This window comes from Acomys russatus, chromosome 26 (genome assembly GCF_903995435.1).
Source record: "Acomys russatus chromosome 26, mAcoRus1.1, whole genome shotgun sequence".
NCBI lineage: Eukaryota > Metazoa > Chordata > Mammalia > Rodentia > Muridae > Acomys > Acomys russatus.
In genome coordinates, this window is record NC_067162.1 from 30,118,614 (window position 1) to 30,131,373 (window position 12,760).

A 12,760-nucleotide genomic window follows, 5' to 3' on the forward strand; every position below is an offset into this window, starting at 1 on the left:
TTTTTTTCTTGGAGGCCCTCAAGTTACCTTTTCACTCCATCTTTCCAGATGTTACTTTTGTTTGTCTGTTTATCTTGTTTTTGCTTTTTGAGACAGGGTTTCTCTGTGTAGCCTGGCTTGTCCTGGAACTTACTCTGTACACCAGGTTGACTTCAAATTCATAGATCTCCCTGCCTCTGTCTTCCAAGTGCTGGGATTAAATGTGTGTGCCAGCATGCCCAGCTGCAAACGCTATGGTTTTTTTAGGTTTGCCATTGAGATAAATGAAAAATAATACCAAGTATTGGTTTCATCATTAGCATAGGCTAGCCTGTATTGTAAAGTCTACCCTCAACCTCTAGCTCAGCTTTTATAAGGAAGTGCAGGCACACAGATTGCTGTGAGGACCTTGACATGGAAGTGCTGAGCCTCCACTGTTAAAACTCAGCAGCACCTGATGGATGGTAGGCACAGAACCCAGCCTTCTCCTTCCTACTTTGAAAAACAGTCCTTTCATTCAGACTTAAGGAAGGCCTGGTTCTGCAGGTGGCTTTCTGGGGGTTAGGGCAGCTATCGTAGTCCTGTTTTTCACCTTCTAGACCGTGCCACTCAAAACGTGAGCCATGGTAGCAGCACCTGGGAGCTTGTTAGACAAGGGAGTGTTGGCCCTCTCCGCAGGCCTACTGAATCAGAGTCTATTTTTAACAAGATCCCAGGTGATTGGTAAGCATATTAGCATTTACAGAGCGTTATTCTAAAACACTGGCTCTTATAGGACCAGAGTTCCTGTGCTTTTGGCTACCTCACAACTGCAGGAAGTGCTGGAATATTTGGAGAGGCAGGTCTTGGCTATCATTGAGATGCTGCCATCTATTAGTTTTATAGATTGACACAGCTCTCTCTGTTTTCACAAACTAGGTAGAGAGAAAAGGGCACCCATTTCCAAACCAAAATGGAGAGTCGGGAGACTGAATATTTGTTTATTGGGTACAGAGTGAGACACTGGACCCTCATGGTGGTACTATGGGCCATGGTCATTAGCTCTAGGGAAACTCAAAAGGTGGTCTGATATGTGCAACTGTACATGGCTGGACTGTAATTCAGATCCATTGCCAAATGCCATATTCTTAACAAGTAACTCCTGTCTCTGAGGTAGGGAATGGTGGGCATGTGGAGGTAGGTGTGGGACAGGGTGGGGATGGGGCTCAGTCAAGATGTTCCCAAGTATTTGATTTCTACTCCAAGATGAGCTTGGAGTCCTGCTCACTCCTGGCTATTGTACCTTTTGTAGATGATCTTCTCCGCAAAAACCAACAGCTGACCGTCCAGGTGGCTTGCCTGAACCAGGAGCTGACTCAGCTGAAAAGGCTGGAGGAGACAGTTGCCCTTCTCCAGGAGAGTCAGAGGTAGGAGCAGGCCTGGCTGGCTGCCTGGGTAGCATGTGCTCACTTTTCCTTATCGCCTCTGCTTTTCTTGGAAACGAGAAAGCACACCTGTGTAAATTAGTGCAGTCTGTATGTAAATCCCCTGTACTTGGCCGGTTAGCCAGGGATCAAAGGACTACTTTTACTGCTTTTGTCCACCAGGGACAGCCCTTTGCTGGCTGGCGGTAGTGGGTGGCAACTACTCAATAATTAGTTTTTCAATGCTGTAATGGGACTCTAGGGTCATTACAGACCCCTCAGATCAGCCATCCGGCTCCTCTGGAAAGTGCCTGTTTGCTGTTGGGCACAGGAGACTCACCAAGAGCACTCAGTCGGGAGTAATAGGGAAAGAATGCAAAGTACACCACAGCATCAGCCTCTTCACAGAGGTGCACCCTCAGGGTGCAGACTGCAGACACGTCGAGGGGGGGGGGGGGGGGGGGGGGGGGGGGGGGGGGGGACCTTAAGGCAGCTGTCGGTCCAAGGGAAACTTGAAATCTTGTTGATTTGCCAATCTACTTCTGCCAGCGCTTTCACTGATGTTTACAAAAATCAAACTACCTTCAAACCCAGACCTCACCATTGAATTTCAGTAGAGTAGTATTAAAACCAGAGGGCCGGATCCAGGCCCTTTCCGGGTTGCTAAAAAAAAAAAAAAAAAAAGAGCAACAAAAAAAACCACAATTTTTCAGCTGGGTTTGGTGGCACATACTTATAATCCTGGTTTTTGTGGTAGTAGGAGGGTCAGCACTTCAAGGATAGCCTCGGCTAAGTAGTGTTTAAGGCTAGCCTGTGCCACCTGAGACTCTAAAGAAAAAAGAAAGCAACAACAAAAACTCTTAATTATTTCAAGCTTTACAGAGTAAAGAGAATAGCATCAAGTCATGGTTCTCAAGCCCTGGTCTGCATGGGAGTTACAGGAAGGAGCTGTTGAAATGCAGATTGCTGGGCCCCAGCCCAAAATTCTGCTTGGCACTGTTGGCTGGGAACTTTTAAGCCTTTGCGTTTCTGGTGTTTCCAGGCTGTGCTGTGGGGCTCATACTGTGCGTGTGCTCATTAGAGAGCTGCTCTCTTAAGGAATGAGCACACAGAATACCTACCTCAGATTCACCTTAAACAACTGTTTTCCTAAGCCCCTCAGCTCATGTGTTTCGTTTTTACTGTGATTCCTAGGGAAATCTTTTGGTTTATCTTGTATATGTAGTTTTATAAGCCATTTATGTCATCCCAAAGTCAAATTCATAAACAAGGTAAACCCTGAGGGGCTAGTTGCTCCCTGTCTCCTCGCTCCTCTCCTTTCCTCTCACTGTCCTACAGTGGATGCTGGTGGTGCGGCTATTGCTCATGGTTTATGTATAAAAGGGGGCACAGTAAAAGAATACAAAAAAAAAAAAAGAAAAGAAAAAGAAAGAAAAAAAGAAAAGAAAGGGGGCACAGGTGTTACTTTTTTATTCATTTTCTTTTTTTTTTTATTTGTTTGTTTTTGTTGTTGTTTTGAGACAGGGATTCTCTGTGTAGCCTTGACTCTCTTGGACTTTGTAGGCCAGATATCCTCTAACTCACAGAAATCCACCTGCCTCTGGAGTGCTGGGATTAAAGGCATGCACCACCATGCCCAGCTTCGTTTTTATTTTTAACTTAAAAATTGTTTAATTTTATGTGTGTGGGTTCTTTGCCTGCATGCATATCTGCACACCACATGCATGCCTGATACCCATGGAAGCCAGAAGAGGATTCCAGGGTCCCTTGAACTAGAGTTACTGATAGTTGTGATGCTGGGATTTGAATTGGAATCCTTTGGAAAAGCAGCCAGTGTGCTGTGAGCCACCTCTCCAGGCCTGCTTAACATTTAAATTATCTATCTATCTACCTATCTATCTATCTATCTACCTACCTACCTATGTACCTATCTATCTATGTATTTGATAAGGGAGGGAGACCTGAATATGCTGCAATATGTGGAGGTCACACATCCCAAAATTCAAACTCAGATTGTGAAACATGGCTGCAAGCACCTTTACACACTAAGGTATTGCTCCAACATTTTTGCCTTGAAAAATTTGTTCACAGTGGTCTGAGTTAGTTCTCAATGCTTTTACAGCTGCCTAGTACTCAAGTATGACTACACCTTTTTTTTTTTAATTAGCTCTCTATTAATACCAGTTTAGATGAACAGTATTTGACTGCCAAAAACAGTACAATGTCAATGGCTATGTGTGTACCCAGAAAGTGTGAGGTACTAGGTTTAATCCCCAGCACCAGCCCCCACAACACAAAATAGTACTGTAATTAATACTATGTATATATTTTTTTTGGTGGGGGTTGTTTGTTTGGTTTTGTTGTTGTTGTTATTGTTTGTTTTTTGTTTTGTTTTTTGAGATAGGGTCTCTCCACATAGCCCTGGCTGTCCTGGAACTCGCTCTGTAGACCAGGCTGGCCTCGAACTCACAGAGATCCACCTGCTCTACCTCCTGAGTGCTGAGATTAAAGGTGTAAGCCACCACACCTGGCTGTACATGTCATTTTGTGTATGTGTGCTGGAATGTGGATGGCTCTTAGTGTAGTGTGATAACTCAGAGTTCAAGAATGCAGTATGAAGCCAGCCAGTGGTGGCACTTGGAAGGCAGAGGCAGGCAGATCTCTGTGAGTTCGAGGCCAGTCTGGTCTACAAAGTGAGTCCAGGACAGCCAAAGGTTACACAATAGAAACCCTGTCTCGAAAAACCAAAAAACAAAACAAACAAACCAAAAAAAAAACCCAAGAATGCAGTATGGCTGTACCATTCGTTAGCTACAGAGGCAGGCTATTAAAAGAAGCAGTGATTTGGAAGTGGGGACTGCAGGACTGACCAGAGGCCAGTGCCCTTACCTCATCAAGAAAGTGCTTTGGAAAGAATAAAAGAACCACTCCACAAAATGTGAAACGTATTATCACTTCAGTCAGTCTGGAACACAATCAAATGAATTGTAACAAAGGAACCGTAGGTCTGCTTTTAAAATAACCCACTCACAAGCTGGACAGTTCTATTGAACGATGTCATTGTGCATTTGTCTTTAGCAGCCATTGCCGACCTGAATGGCATCTACCTTGCTTTTGTGATTTCATGACTGCCTTTTCCCCCTGGGCCTCAGATCCCTGGTGGTAACTAATGAGTATCTGCTGCAGCAACTGAATAAAGAGCAAAAAGGTTATCCCGGGAAATCGCTCCTGCCTCCTGAGAAAAGCCATCCTCTGGGGAGATCGTCGCCCTTTGGGAAAAGCACGTTGTCGTCCTCACCGACGGCACACGACACGGGTCAGTATCTAATACATAGTGTCTCAGAAGCTGACCCCGAGCCTAGTTTGTGGAGCTAGCACTGAATCCTTCACCACCAGCTCCCTTTGACCCGTGGAGGGCTCTCAGTGTCATTGTCACGGTGTTGGGTGGTGGCATTTACCCCCAAAGATTAAGAAAAAAAAACTTATTATGCTTACTTTATAGTGTCCCTCTTATTTTTCCATTTATCTCCTCCCATCTGGTCATTCTTTCCATCTGCCCACACAAATTGCTGGCACTTAGTCCTAGGCACCATTTCACACAGAAGCATTTGATTGAAAATGTCAGAAAGGAAAAAATAGTGGACACTTGTCAGTGTCATTTGAGGCTGTGGTGGAACGCTACAAAGGAGCACCCATCACTGTCTTTTATGTTTGAAGAATTTCCAGAGACTCTGAAATGTTTGGAGTCTCCTCCTGCCATAGTGCAAAGGTGTCCACTCTGGAGGAGCACACAGCCTGGTAAGACTCACGATGGACCTCCAAGGTTGGTCTAATAAGAGCTTGGAATAAAAGGGTGTAGTGGGATGTTGGGGTTCCATATGGGATGCTCTAGTGAAGTCTTCATATGTAGATGGGTCTCACGGGGCCTCCTACACTAGGACTGCGGATCCCGGGGCGTCAGGGATAGAGTGAGATGTGGTGCCACAAGCGTATGTGACGGAGCATCAGTCCTGGCCTGGAGAAGGCAGTGTCAGTAAAATGTCCCCAGAGGACAGTGCCCCAAGACCTGAGAATAAGCAGGTTACTAGGCAAAGCGTAGGACCAAGGGCAAGAACAAGAGGAAAGTTGTAGCTTTGCTGTGTCACAAAAGGAGTGGCATCTATCCAGGGCTGGGAAGGCAGAGGAACTTGGCTGCCTGGCTCCTTGCAGACTTTCCACTACAGGGCAGAAGAGTAGAGCGTGCATTTCCAAGGCTTCCTCTATGAGGACGATGGGTTACAGTGGACTAGGATGGGCCAAGCCCAGAGAAGCCAGGCAGGCAGCAAAAGCAGCAGGAACAAGCCCATGAGCATGCCTGGGTTCAGTGTCCACTCCACACCTGAGGTCTATACATTCTGCGATCCTGGTTGATGAGTGGATCTGTTTCTATGACTGCTTTCTCCAGAGCAGCTAACATTGCCAGAAAACAAAAGGCTGTCACTCTCATACCTCTTCATCTACAAAATTAGGTCAGGCAGAGAGGCATGGGGAGAAGACATGGGTTCATGTCCCTGACTCAGATGCCAGGCAGGGAAGGAGCTCTGTGCCATACTGTGAGCAGTGAAGCCCTCATGTTTCTTAGTTATAAATAAATCCACAATTATCTGGGTTTATCTGGCTTTTCAAGGAGAGCCATAATGTATTTTTTGTCTTCATGCTCCACAAGAACCACTTTCTCTGTCTCCTCGTTCCATTAAGAAATCTCTGTTCAGTCGGGCGTGGTGGCATATGCCTTTGATCTCAGCACTTAGGAGGCAGAGGCAGGCATATTGATGTGAGTTGGAGGTCAGCCTGGTCTACAAAGGGAATCCAGGATAGCCAAGATAACATAGAGAAACCCTGTCTCAAACAAACAAACAAACAAAAACAAGGCTATACAGAGAAATCTTGTCTAAAAAAAAGAAAAAAAGAAAAAAAAAACTGGGTTTTGATGGTGAACGCCTTTAATCCCAGCACTCAGGAGACAGAGGCAGGAGGATCTCTGAGTTTGAGGCCAGCCTGGTCTACAGAGTGAGTACCAGGACAGCCAGGGCTATGCAGAGAAACTGTGCCAGAAAGAAAGAAAGAAAGAAAGAAAGAAAGAAAGAAAGAAAGAAAAGAAAGAAAGGAGAAAGAAGAAAGAAAAGAAGAGAAGGAAGGAAGGAAAAATGAGAGAAATCTCCATAGAGCCTAAGCCTTGTCTAGACAAGAGTGTCTGAGCTGTCACATTTTAGAAGCACAGCTCTGCACCAGCTGTGTGACCATGATAGCCACCCCTTCCTGCTTCTAGCATGAACAAACATGGTGGCAGCCCAACATCTGCTCAGAGCTCCTCTAAATAACAGCGAACAACCTTGCACACTAAGCCACCTTTGTTGCTGATTCCATGTGTCACAAGAAGTGGCTGGTCCTGTCTCAGGCCAGCAATTCTTGGGCTGCTGGGCACTCCTGGGTAAGTTATTTGAGATTCTGATTTTTCCTAATGTGTCAGGTAGTCCTGGGACAAGAGGTCTGTATTACAATGTCGATGGAGAGGCCACTGTTGTCACAATGCAGGGCTAGCTGGACCCAACTTGGAGGGCAGAAAAAACCCTCTGGAGCAGAGGAAAACAAGTAGAGGCTGCACTGCAGGGAAGAGAAGGAAGCAAGGCTGATGTGCAGCCAGTCCTCAGGGAGCTCTGCCCAGAGGGGTTTAATGGGGTGTCCTTGTCAGCCTGGCCTTGCTAGAGAAGGTACTCACGGTTTTCAACTACGGGAATCTCCCTAATTCTAGTGGACCTTGAGCTGTTTCGGGCTCTGTGTGGCTTTTCAAGGAAAGCAAGAGATTTTACTCCTACCAGGTGGAGTTTGGAGTGAGGCAGTCAGACAGCTCTCTCTTTCTCTCTCTCTCTCTCTCTCTCTCTCTCTCTCTCTCTCTCTCTCTCCCTCTCTCTCTCTCTCTCTCTCTCTCTCTCTCCCTCTCTCTCTCTCTCTCTCTCTCTCTCTCTCTCTCTCTCTCTCTCTCTCTCTCAGCCATCCCATCAGTCTTAGAAATGAACAGACTGCTGTTCCTGTCCTCATTGGCCATTTCCTCCCTCTGCAGCTCTAGTTGAGAGTGAGGCCCTTTCAGTAAGTGGAAGCTGGAAGGATTTGGGTTTCCCATAATGCTCACTGAGGTGAGGCTAGATGGAGGGTCCACTTCATTACTGCTGGGGAGGGAAAAGCTGAAACTCTTCCTAGGTAGCTTGAAAGGACAGGGACAGCCCAGTGAAGGAGCCAGACTCTGGCAACTGGGAGGCAGGGGCCAGCTTGTGCCTCTGCTTTCCACTTGTTTGTCCCTGTCCATCTCACACTGTTTGTCCACATCTCTCATCCCCACGTGGTTGGGCTTAAGCCCAGAGTGAGCAGAACATCCCAGGACAGCCTGTGGGGTCATGGGTACACAAATTACATTTCTTCACTTGTGCACAGGTCAGAAAAGACATTACTGGTTAATATGAGCCTCTGAAACTTTCTAGAACACGGCAGAAGCTGCCCTCTCATGGACAGACCCTGAGTCCACCAGGCTCCTTGTCACCACAGCAGGAAGGGGAGTTGGCAGTGAAGACTGAGCTCAGGGACAGCTCTAGCCTGACACCAGGGACTCGGAGCACTGGTGATCTGGGAGGGAGCAGAGCGGCCCCACCTTCCGCGTCAGAATGGTGAACAGATGGGAGTGATCAGCCAGAAGTCCCTCACTGTGGAACACAGGCTCATCCCTGGCCATTACGCCCCATTTTGGAGAAACAGTGTTGGGGCTTGCTGAGCCAAAATGGGGCTGGCATGAGGACAGAGGGTTATAGTGTAGGACTCATCTGCAGAAATCTTTCTTCCCTGGTCCTCAGTCTCCTCTGCCATGAAGTTAGTGAACCAACTGTTTATTCTGTCAGGTTCCTTCCAGCCCTGAATATTCTGAGATCATGGGCTAGAGCCCAAGGTATCCTACCCTAGTAGCCCCCCCGTTGGCAGCCAAAGTGCTGCAGCCTGGCGCTGGGCCTCAGCCAAGGCTGCTGCTTCCTTCTGCTGTGCAAATGCTGAGCACAGACTGAGGCCCTTATTGATAGGGCAACAGGCTATGATGTTGTCACTCTAGGGTCAGGGCCCAGTAAAAAGCTTTGCTGCATCCCCCTAAGGCTATCTTGGACCATCTGACTCTGTTCTGCACTAATGGAGAGAGATCTCACCAACTCTTCTGGGCATGGCTGCCAGTGGGAAGGAAGAGCCCAGCAGGGTGAAGACAGTGAGAGGGGACTGCAGTGTGAACGCCATGACCCCATCACCATCCATATTGGTACAAAAGGTTCTTTATTGAGGTCTGGGTAAGAGTTAGGCACTTGGCCAGAGCAGCAGCTTAAATAGGAGGCAAGCAGGCAAAAGTCAGCCATGCCTGGGACCAGGCTGGGGCGGTGAGGGGATAGGCATTGACTCCCAGACAGAAGTCAGGGAGACAAGAAGGGGACACAGCAGTCTGGGTCAGAGGCCTGATGGGATGGCCCTGGGACTGGGCAGGAAGCTCTTTGTGGCAGATCCAGCAGGGAAGGAACCAGGCGTTCTTGCTCCACGTGACCCTTGACCCAGGCCTGAGCCTCCAGTGGAGCAGCCTCACTGGGGGCCTTCCCAGGGCTCACTTCTTCACCTTGGCGTCATAGGTTCCTGCATTCTTGTAGGCACTCACATAGCCACTGTCGTCCAGGATGTCCTGCCGTCCAGCAATGCCCTTGCCCTTGCCACTCTCATCAAAGCGTTCTTTGTGGGAACCCGTATACTTACTGGTGTCAGTCAGCCGGTCCACAGCACCACCCGTCTTTGCTTTCTGTTTGGACAGAGTTCCCACGGAGTCATCTAAGAGGGAACCTGACCCATCCCACCCACTCCCACTGCAGCAGAGATTTCCCACATCCCGCTCAGTGGCAGGGCTATCGGGGCACTTACCGTGACACCAAGATTGGCAGGCTCCTTGCCTGCTACCAGCTGGCAGATGGCATCGAAGGCCTCTTCCTTGCTCTTCCCCTTGAACCTCTTGGTTGCCAGCTCCTCCAGGGCCTTCTTGAACTCCTCATAGTTGATTACTCTCGCAGACTTCGCCCTGCCGGGCACCATGTGCACCATAAAGATCCCCCTTCTTAACATCCTGATTCCAGCCCCCCAACTCCCCACTCTCTGGGAACCTGAGAGACAGGGGTTTCCTGGCACTCACTTGACTTTGGAGAAGACGATGTCAACATCTGTGCCCGTCACAGCCTTCCCGTCAGCCACCTTACAATCTTTGCACAGCTTGGCCCAGTTCTTGCCATTCATCTCTTGTCCGCTGGCCTTGGGGTCACCATGGATGGCGAACTTCCGGAAGCTCTCCTCCAGCCCAGCTACGTCGGTGCTCGCTGCCATGCCACCCTGCAAGGATCCACCTCAGTTACCTGCCAGCCAAGCTGCTTCCACCTCCTCTAGACTCAGGATGTCCCTACGGCCATCTCAAGATCTGCCAGGTCTGAGCTGGGAACACTTCAGTCCCTCAGTCAGGACTGGGTTGCCGGGGGCGGGGGAGGGGGATGGGGGAGTGGGGGAGCATTAGCACCTTGTGTCTGTTTGTGCTCAGAGCTGAGGAAGAGCCATGGGCAGAAAGGTGTTGTCACTCAGTGCCAGCCCTGGTTCTCAATAGGGCTCAGAAGATGAAATCATGATGCCCAGACAGCACTGGGAACAGAGTGGCACTGTCCAGAAAGACTGTGAGGGTAACAGCTAGGGCTATGGCTTTGTCTGTCCCTGGCACAAAGCCTGGTTGGGTGGAAATGGGAGAAGGGGGTGCAGAAAGCCTCCCTGAAAATTCCATGTCAAGCTGGGTCAGTGCCAGGCAAGGCTGGTGTATGGGCAGGTGTTTAATGAGGGCAGTGTCTCTGTAGGGGTCATGAAGACAGAGAGGCCTAGCCTAAGCCTGACAAAGGAGCAAGAGCAAGGGCAGTGGTGCATGCCCTAGGCAGGGGCGCAGCTGGCCCAGCCCTGGCCTTGTTACTATTTGCTGTTAAACAAAAACATGAGGGGAGCAGGAACTTGGGTCTGGCCTGGCCACAGTTTGTGAAGCTTGGAGACAGTTGCTAAGGGAGGGTGGTGCTGCTTGGAGAGTGTTGCTAAGGGTAGGATGGTGTCAGGGCGGCTTCAGGGAGAAGCTCCCAGTGCTGCTGGGCTGGGCTGGGCTGGGCTGAGGATCAGGGGCCCACGGGTGGGGCATGCCAGCACTCCCTAAGCCTAGGGCACAACCGTGCTTCCTGGCCCCTTGCCACTGATTGAAGCCGTGGCTTCCAGTGTGTGGAGCCTAAGAGTGGGAAACTGGAAACGACCTAGTAGAAGCTTGTAGAGTAGCCCCTAAGCTCCTCCCTGGTACTAGTGGGATCATGAGCTTGGCGCTTCAAGCCCTCTCTGAAGCACACATCCCCCTCTCTACACTTCAGTCCTCCACTAAGGTCTTACCCCACCCTGAGCATGACCACCCCAGTCCGCATTCCCATAGCTCATATGCACTGAGCCCTGGCTCTCCACACCCTAAGCCTTTACCTGCTGACCATACCCACAGCCCTGCACTGAGGCCTCCTCCATCCATATCCAAAGCCATTAATTTGTTGACACTTTTTTTTCCACTTCCATCCCCACAAAGACACTAAGGGCCCTGGATTGAACCCCCTCCCCAGCATACCCACAGCCCTGCACTAAAGTGTATACCCATAGCCCCCTACTGCAGTCCACTGACCACACCCTTAGCTCTTCACTGCAGTTCTCTGACCACACCCTCCACACCACTCTAAAACTCCCTCTACGGATCAAACCTGTGCCACACTTGCATCTCCATTTTGCATCCTTTTAATTCACATCCTGAAGACCCCACCCACACTCACTGACCTGACTCCGCACCCACATCCCTTACAGAGGCTTGCTGACCATCCTCTCAGAGCATCCCCTTCCATCCATATACCTACAGCTTCTGACATATTCCTATCTTGAACCCCCCCCCCCCCCCCCCCCCGCCGACAGTATCCAATCTATGCAATAACATTTCCATATTCCCATGCAAAACGTTGAACACCTACCACCATGCACTTTTCTGACCACACCCTTAGCACTCCCACTTTATCCGTCTATCTATTGACACAGACCTAGCCCCCAAACCCCTCGGAGTCTAACCAACACTGTCATTTTCATACTCCTACATAATGTTAGGACACACTAGCCATCACCACACCCACTGCAGCCTCCAGACCACACCCTTATTCCCAGCCACCATCTTTACCCTCTGCCTCTTAGGAAAAAGGTCTCCAATAACCACAACCTGGCCCCCTGTACAGCTTTCCTCTTCTTCCATTACTAGCAGGTGGACACTGAAGGGCCCTTCCTGGTGACCACCACTGCTCATCCATAAGTTGCAGTTCTTAAGACTGAGAAACCAAGAGATCCTATAAGTCCCAGGGACCTCTGTAAGAACTGCACTCCCTTTGCCTCTCCCAAGGTGCAAGCCCTAACTGGGAACCCAAAGCCCTGCACTTGTCACCAAGGGTAAAAATGTCCAGGGGAGGTTTGGGTGATACATGATGCTTGCCTCAAGGGAATGGAAGGATTCTAGGCCTGTTGCTCACTCCTGTGTATGGGAAGATGGATTTGGGGTCTGTTCAGGTGGAGCAGAGTCACAGGCAGCTGCTCTGGGGTCTGCAGACCCTGGGTGGAGTAGCCACACCGTCTCTGAACTGAATCTGCCTGTCAGCTCCTGCTGGGACAGCTGCAGTCATCAATCAGCCTAGCAAGGAGGTGGGGGCAGGGGTGTGTGTGGAACGCTTGGGGCCAGGGCCTGGGTGCTCAGCTGGTATCCAGCTCACTACCTTCCGAGGTTGGTAACAGGCTGCTCCCACCCACCCCTCCTTGCGGAGGATATTAATGAGGGTGGTCGATGTTCAGTTCTCCTACCGGCTTCTATCTCTTGGCTGCTCCTGAGCGTGCCTTCCGATAGATAAGACACAGGAACTGATCCACAGATGCTGGAGTCCAGGAGGCTCCACAGCTCCGCTCCCTGCCGGCTCCCGGGCGGGACTGCAGCCGGGGCGGCTCTGTGGTATTATCCCCTGTTTCTCAGTCACCATAGAGACGGTGAGTCCCACCCCCTAGGCTGTCTCGGCGGGAGAGTGACCAAGGTCACGCTGGCTCCTCCCACCAGACCCCGCCCTATGTGCTCTGTAGGCGCTAAACCAGAGGAGTTGCAGCAACAGCCTTATCCTGCCCCTCCCCTTCAGCCGCGGTCCTCAGGCGGCCAGAGCTGCCCTCTGCAGTCCTGGATGTCCTAGGATAAGGAACTTCCATGACCAATA

At 49.9% G+C, this 12,760-nt stretch overlaps 2 protein-coding genes across 3 annotated transcripts in view; one reads left to right on the forward strand and one right to left on the reverse strand.

The window, feature by feature from the left end:
• The window catches only part of Lrrc36 (leucine rich repeat containing 36), a 50,626-nt gene extending 45,771 nt beyond the window's left edge, over window positions 1-4,855 (forward strand). For both annotated transcript variants that reach the window (XM_051168832.1, XM_051168831.1), the window contains exons 13-14: window positions 1,271-1,385; window positions 4,535-4,855. In XM_051168832.1, the coding sequence (XP_051024789.1) occupies window positions 1,271-1,385; window positions 4,535-4,757 (338 nt within the window). In that variant the 3' untranslated portion in view covers window positions 4,758-4,855. The remainder of the gene's footprint in view (window positions 1-1,270; window positions 1,386-4,534) is intronic.
• Window positions 4,856-8,682: 3,827 nt separating this feature from the next.
• Window positions 8,683-12,528, reverse strand: Tppp3 (tubulin polymerization promoting protein family member 3). Its single transcript, XM_051168987.1, has 4 exons — window positions 12,363-12,528; window positions 9,616-9,809; window positions 9,351-9,504; window positions 8,683-9,231 (listed from the first exon to the last, which is right to left on the reverse strand). The coding sequence occupies exons 2-4, from the start codon at window positions 9,801-9,803 to the stop codon at window positions 9,043-9,045; spliced, it is 531 nt and encodes a 176-aa protein (XP_051024944.1). The 5' UTR covers window positions 9,804-9,809; window positions 12,363-12,528; the 3' UTR covers window positions 8,683-9,042.
• Between the last annotated feature and the right edge of the window lie 232 nt (window positions 12,529-12,760).

Bases quoted from the DNA above. Each gene is read 5' to 3' on its own strand.
- Tppp3 (XM_051168987.1), bottom strand. From the start codon at position 9,803: ATGGCAGCGAGCACCGACGTAGCTGGGCTGGAGGAGAGCTTCCGGAAG. The intron at 9,505-9,615 runs GTGAGTGCCAGG...GGTGCCCGGCAG, and splicing joins ATCGTCTTCTCCAAAGTCAA to GGCGAAGTCTGCGAGAGTAA. The intron at 9,232-9,350 runs GTAAGTGCCCCG...CTGTCCAAACAG, and splicing joins CTGCCAATCTTGGTGTCACG to AAAGCAAAGACGGGTGGTGC.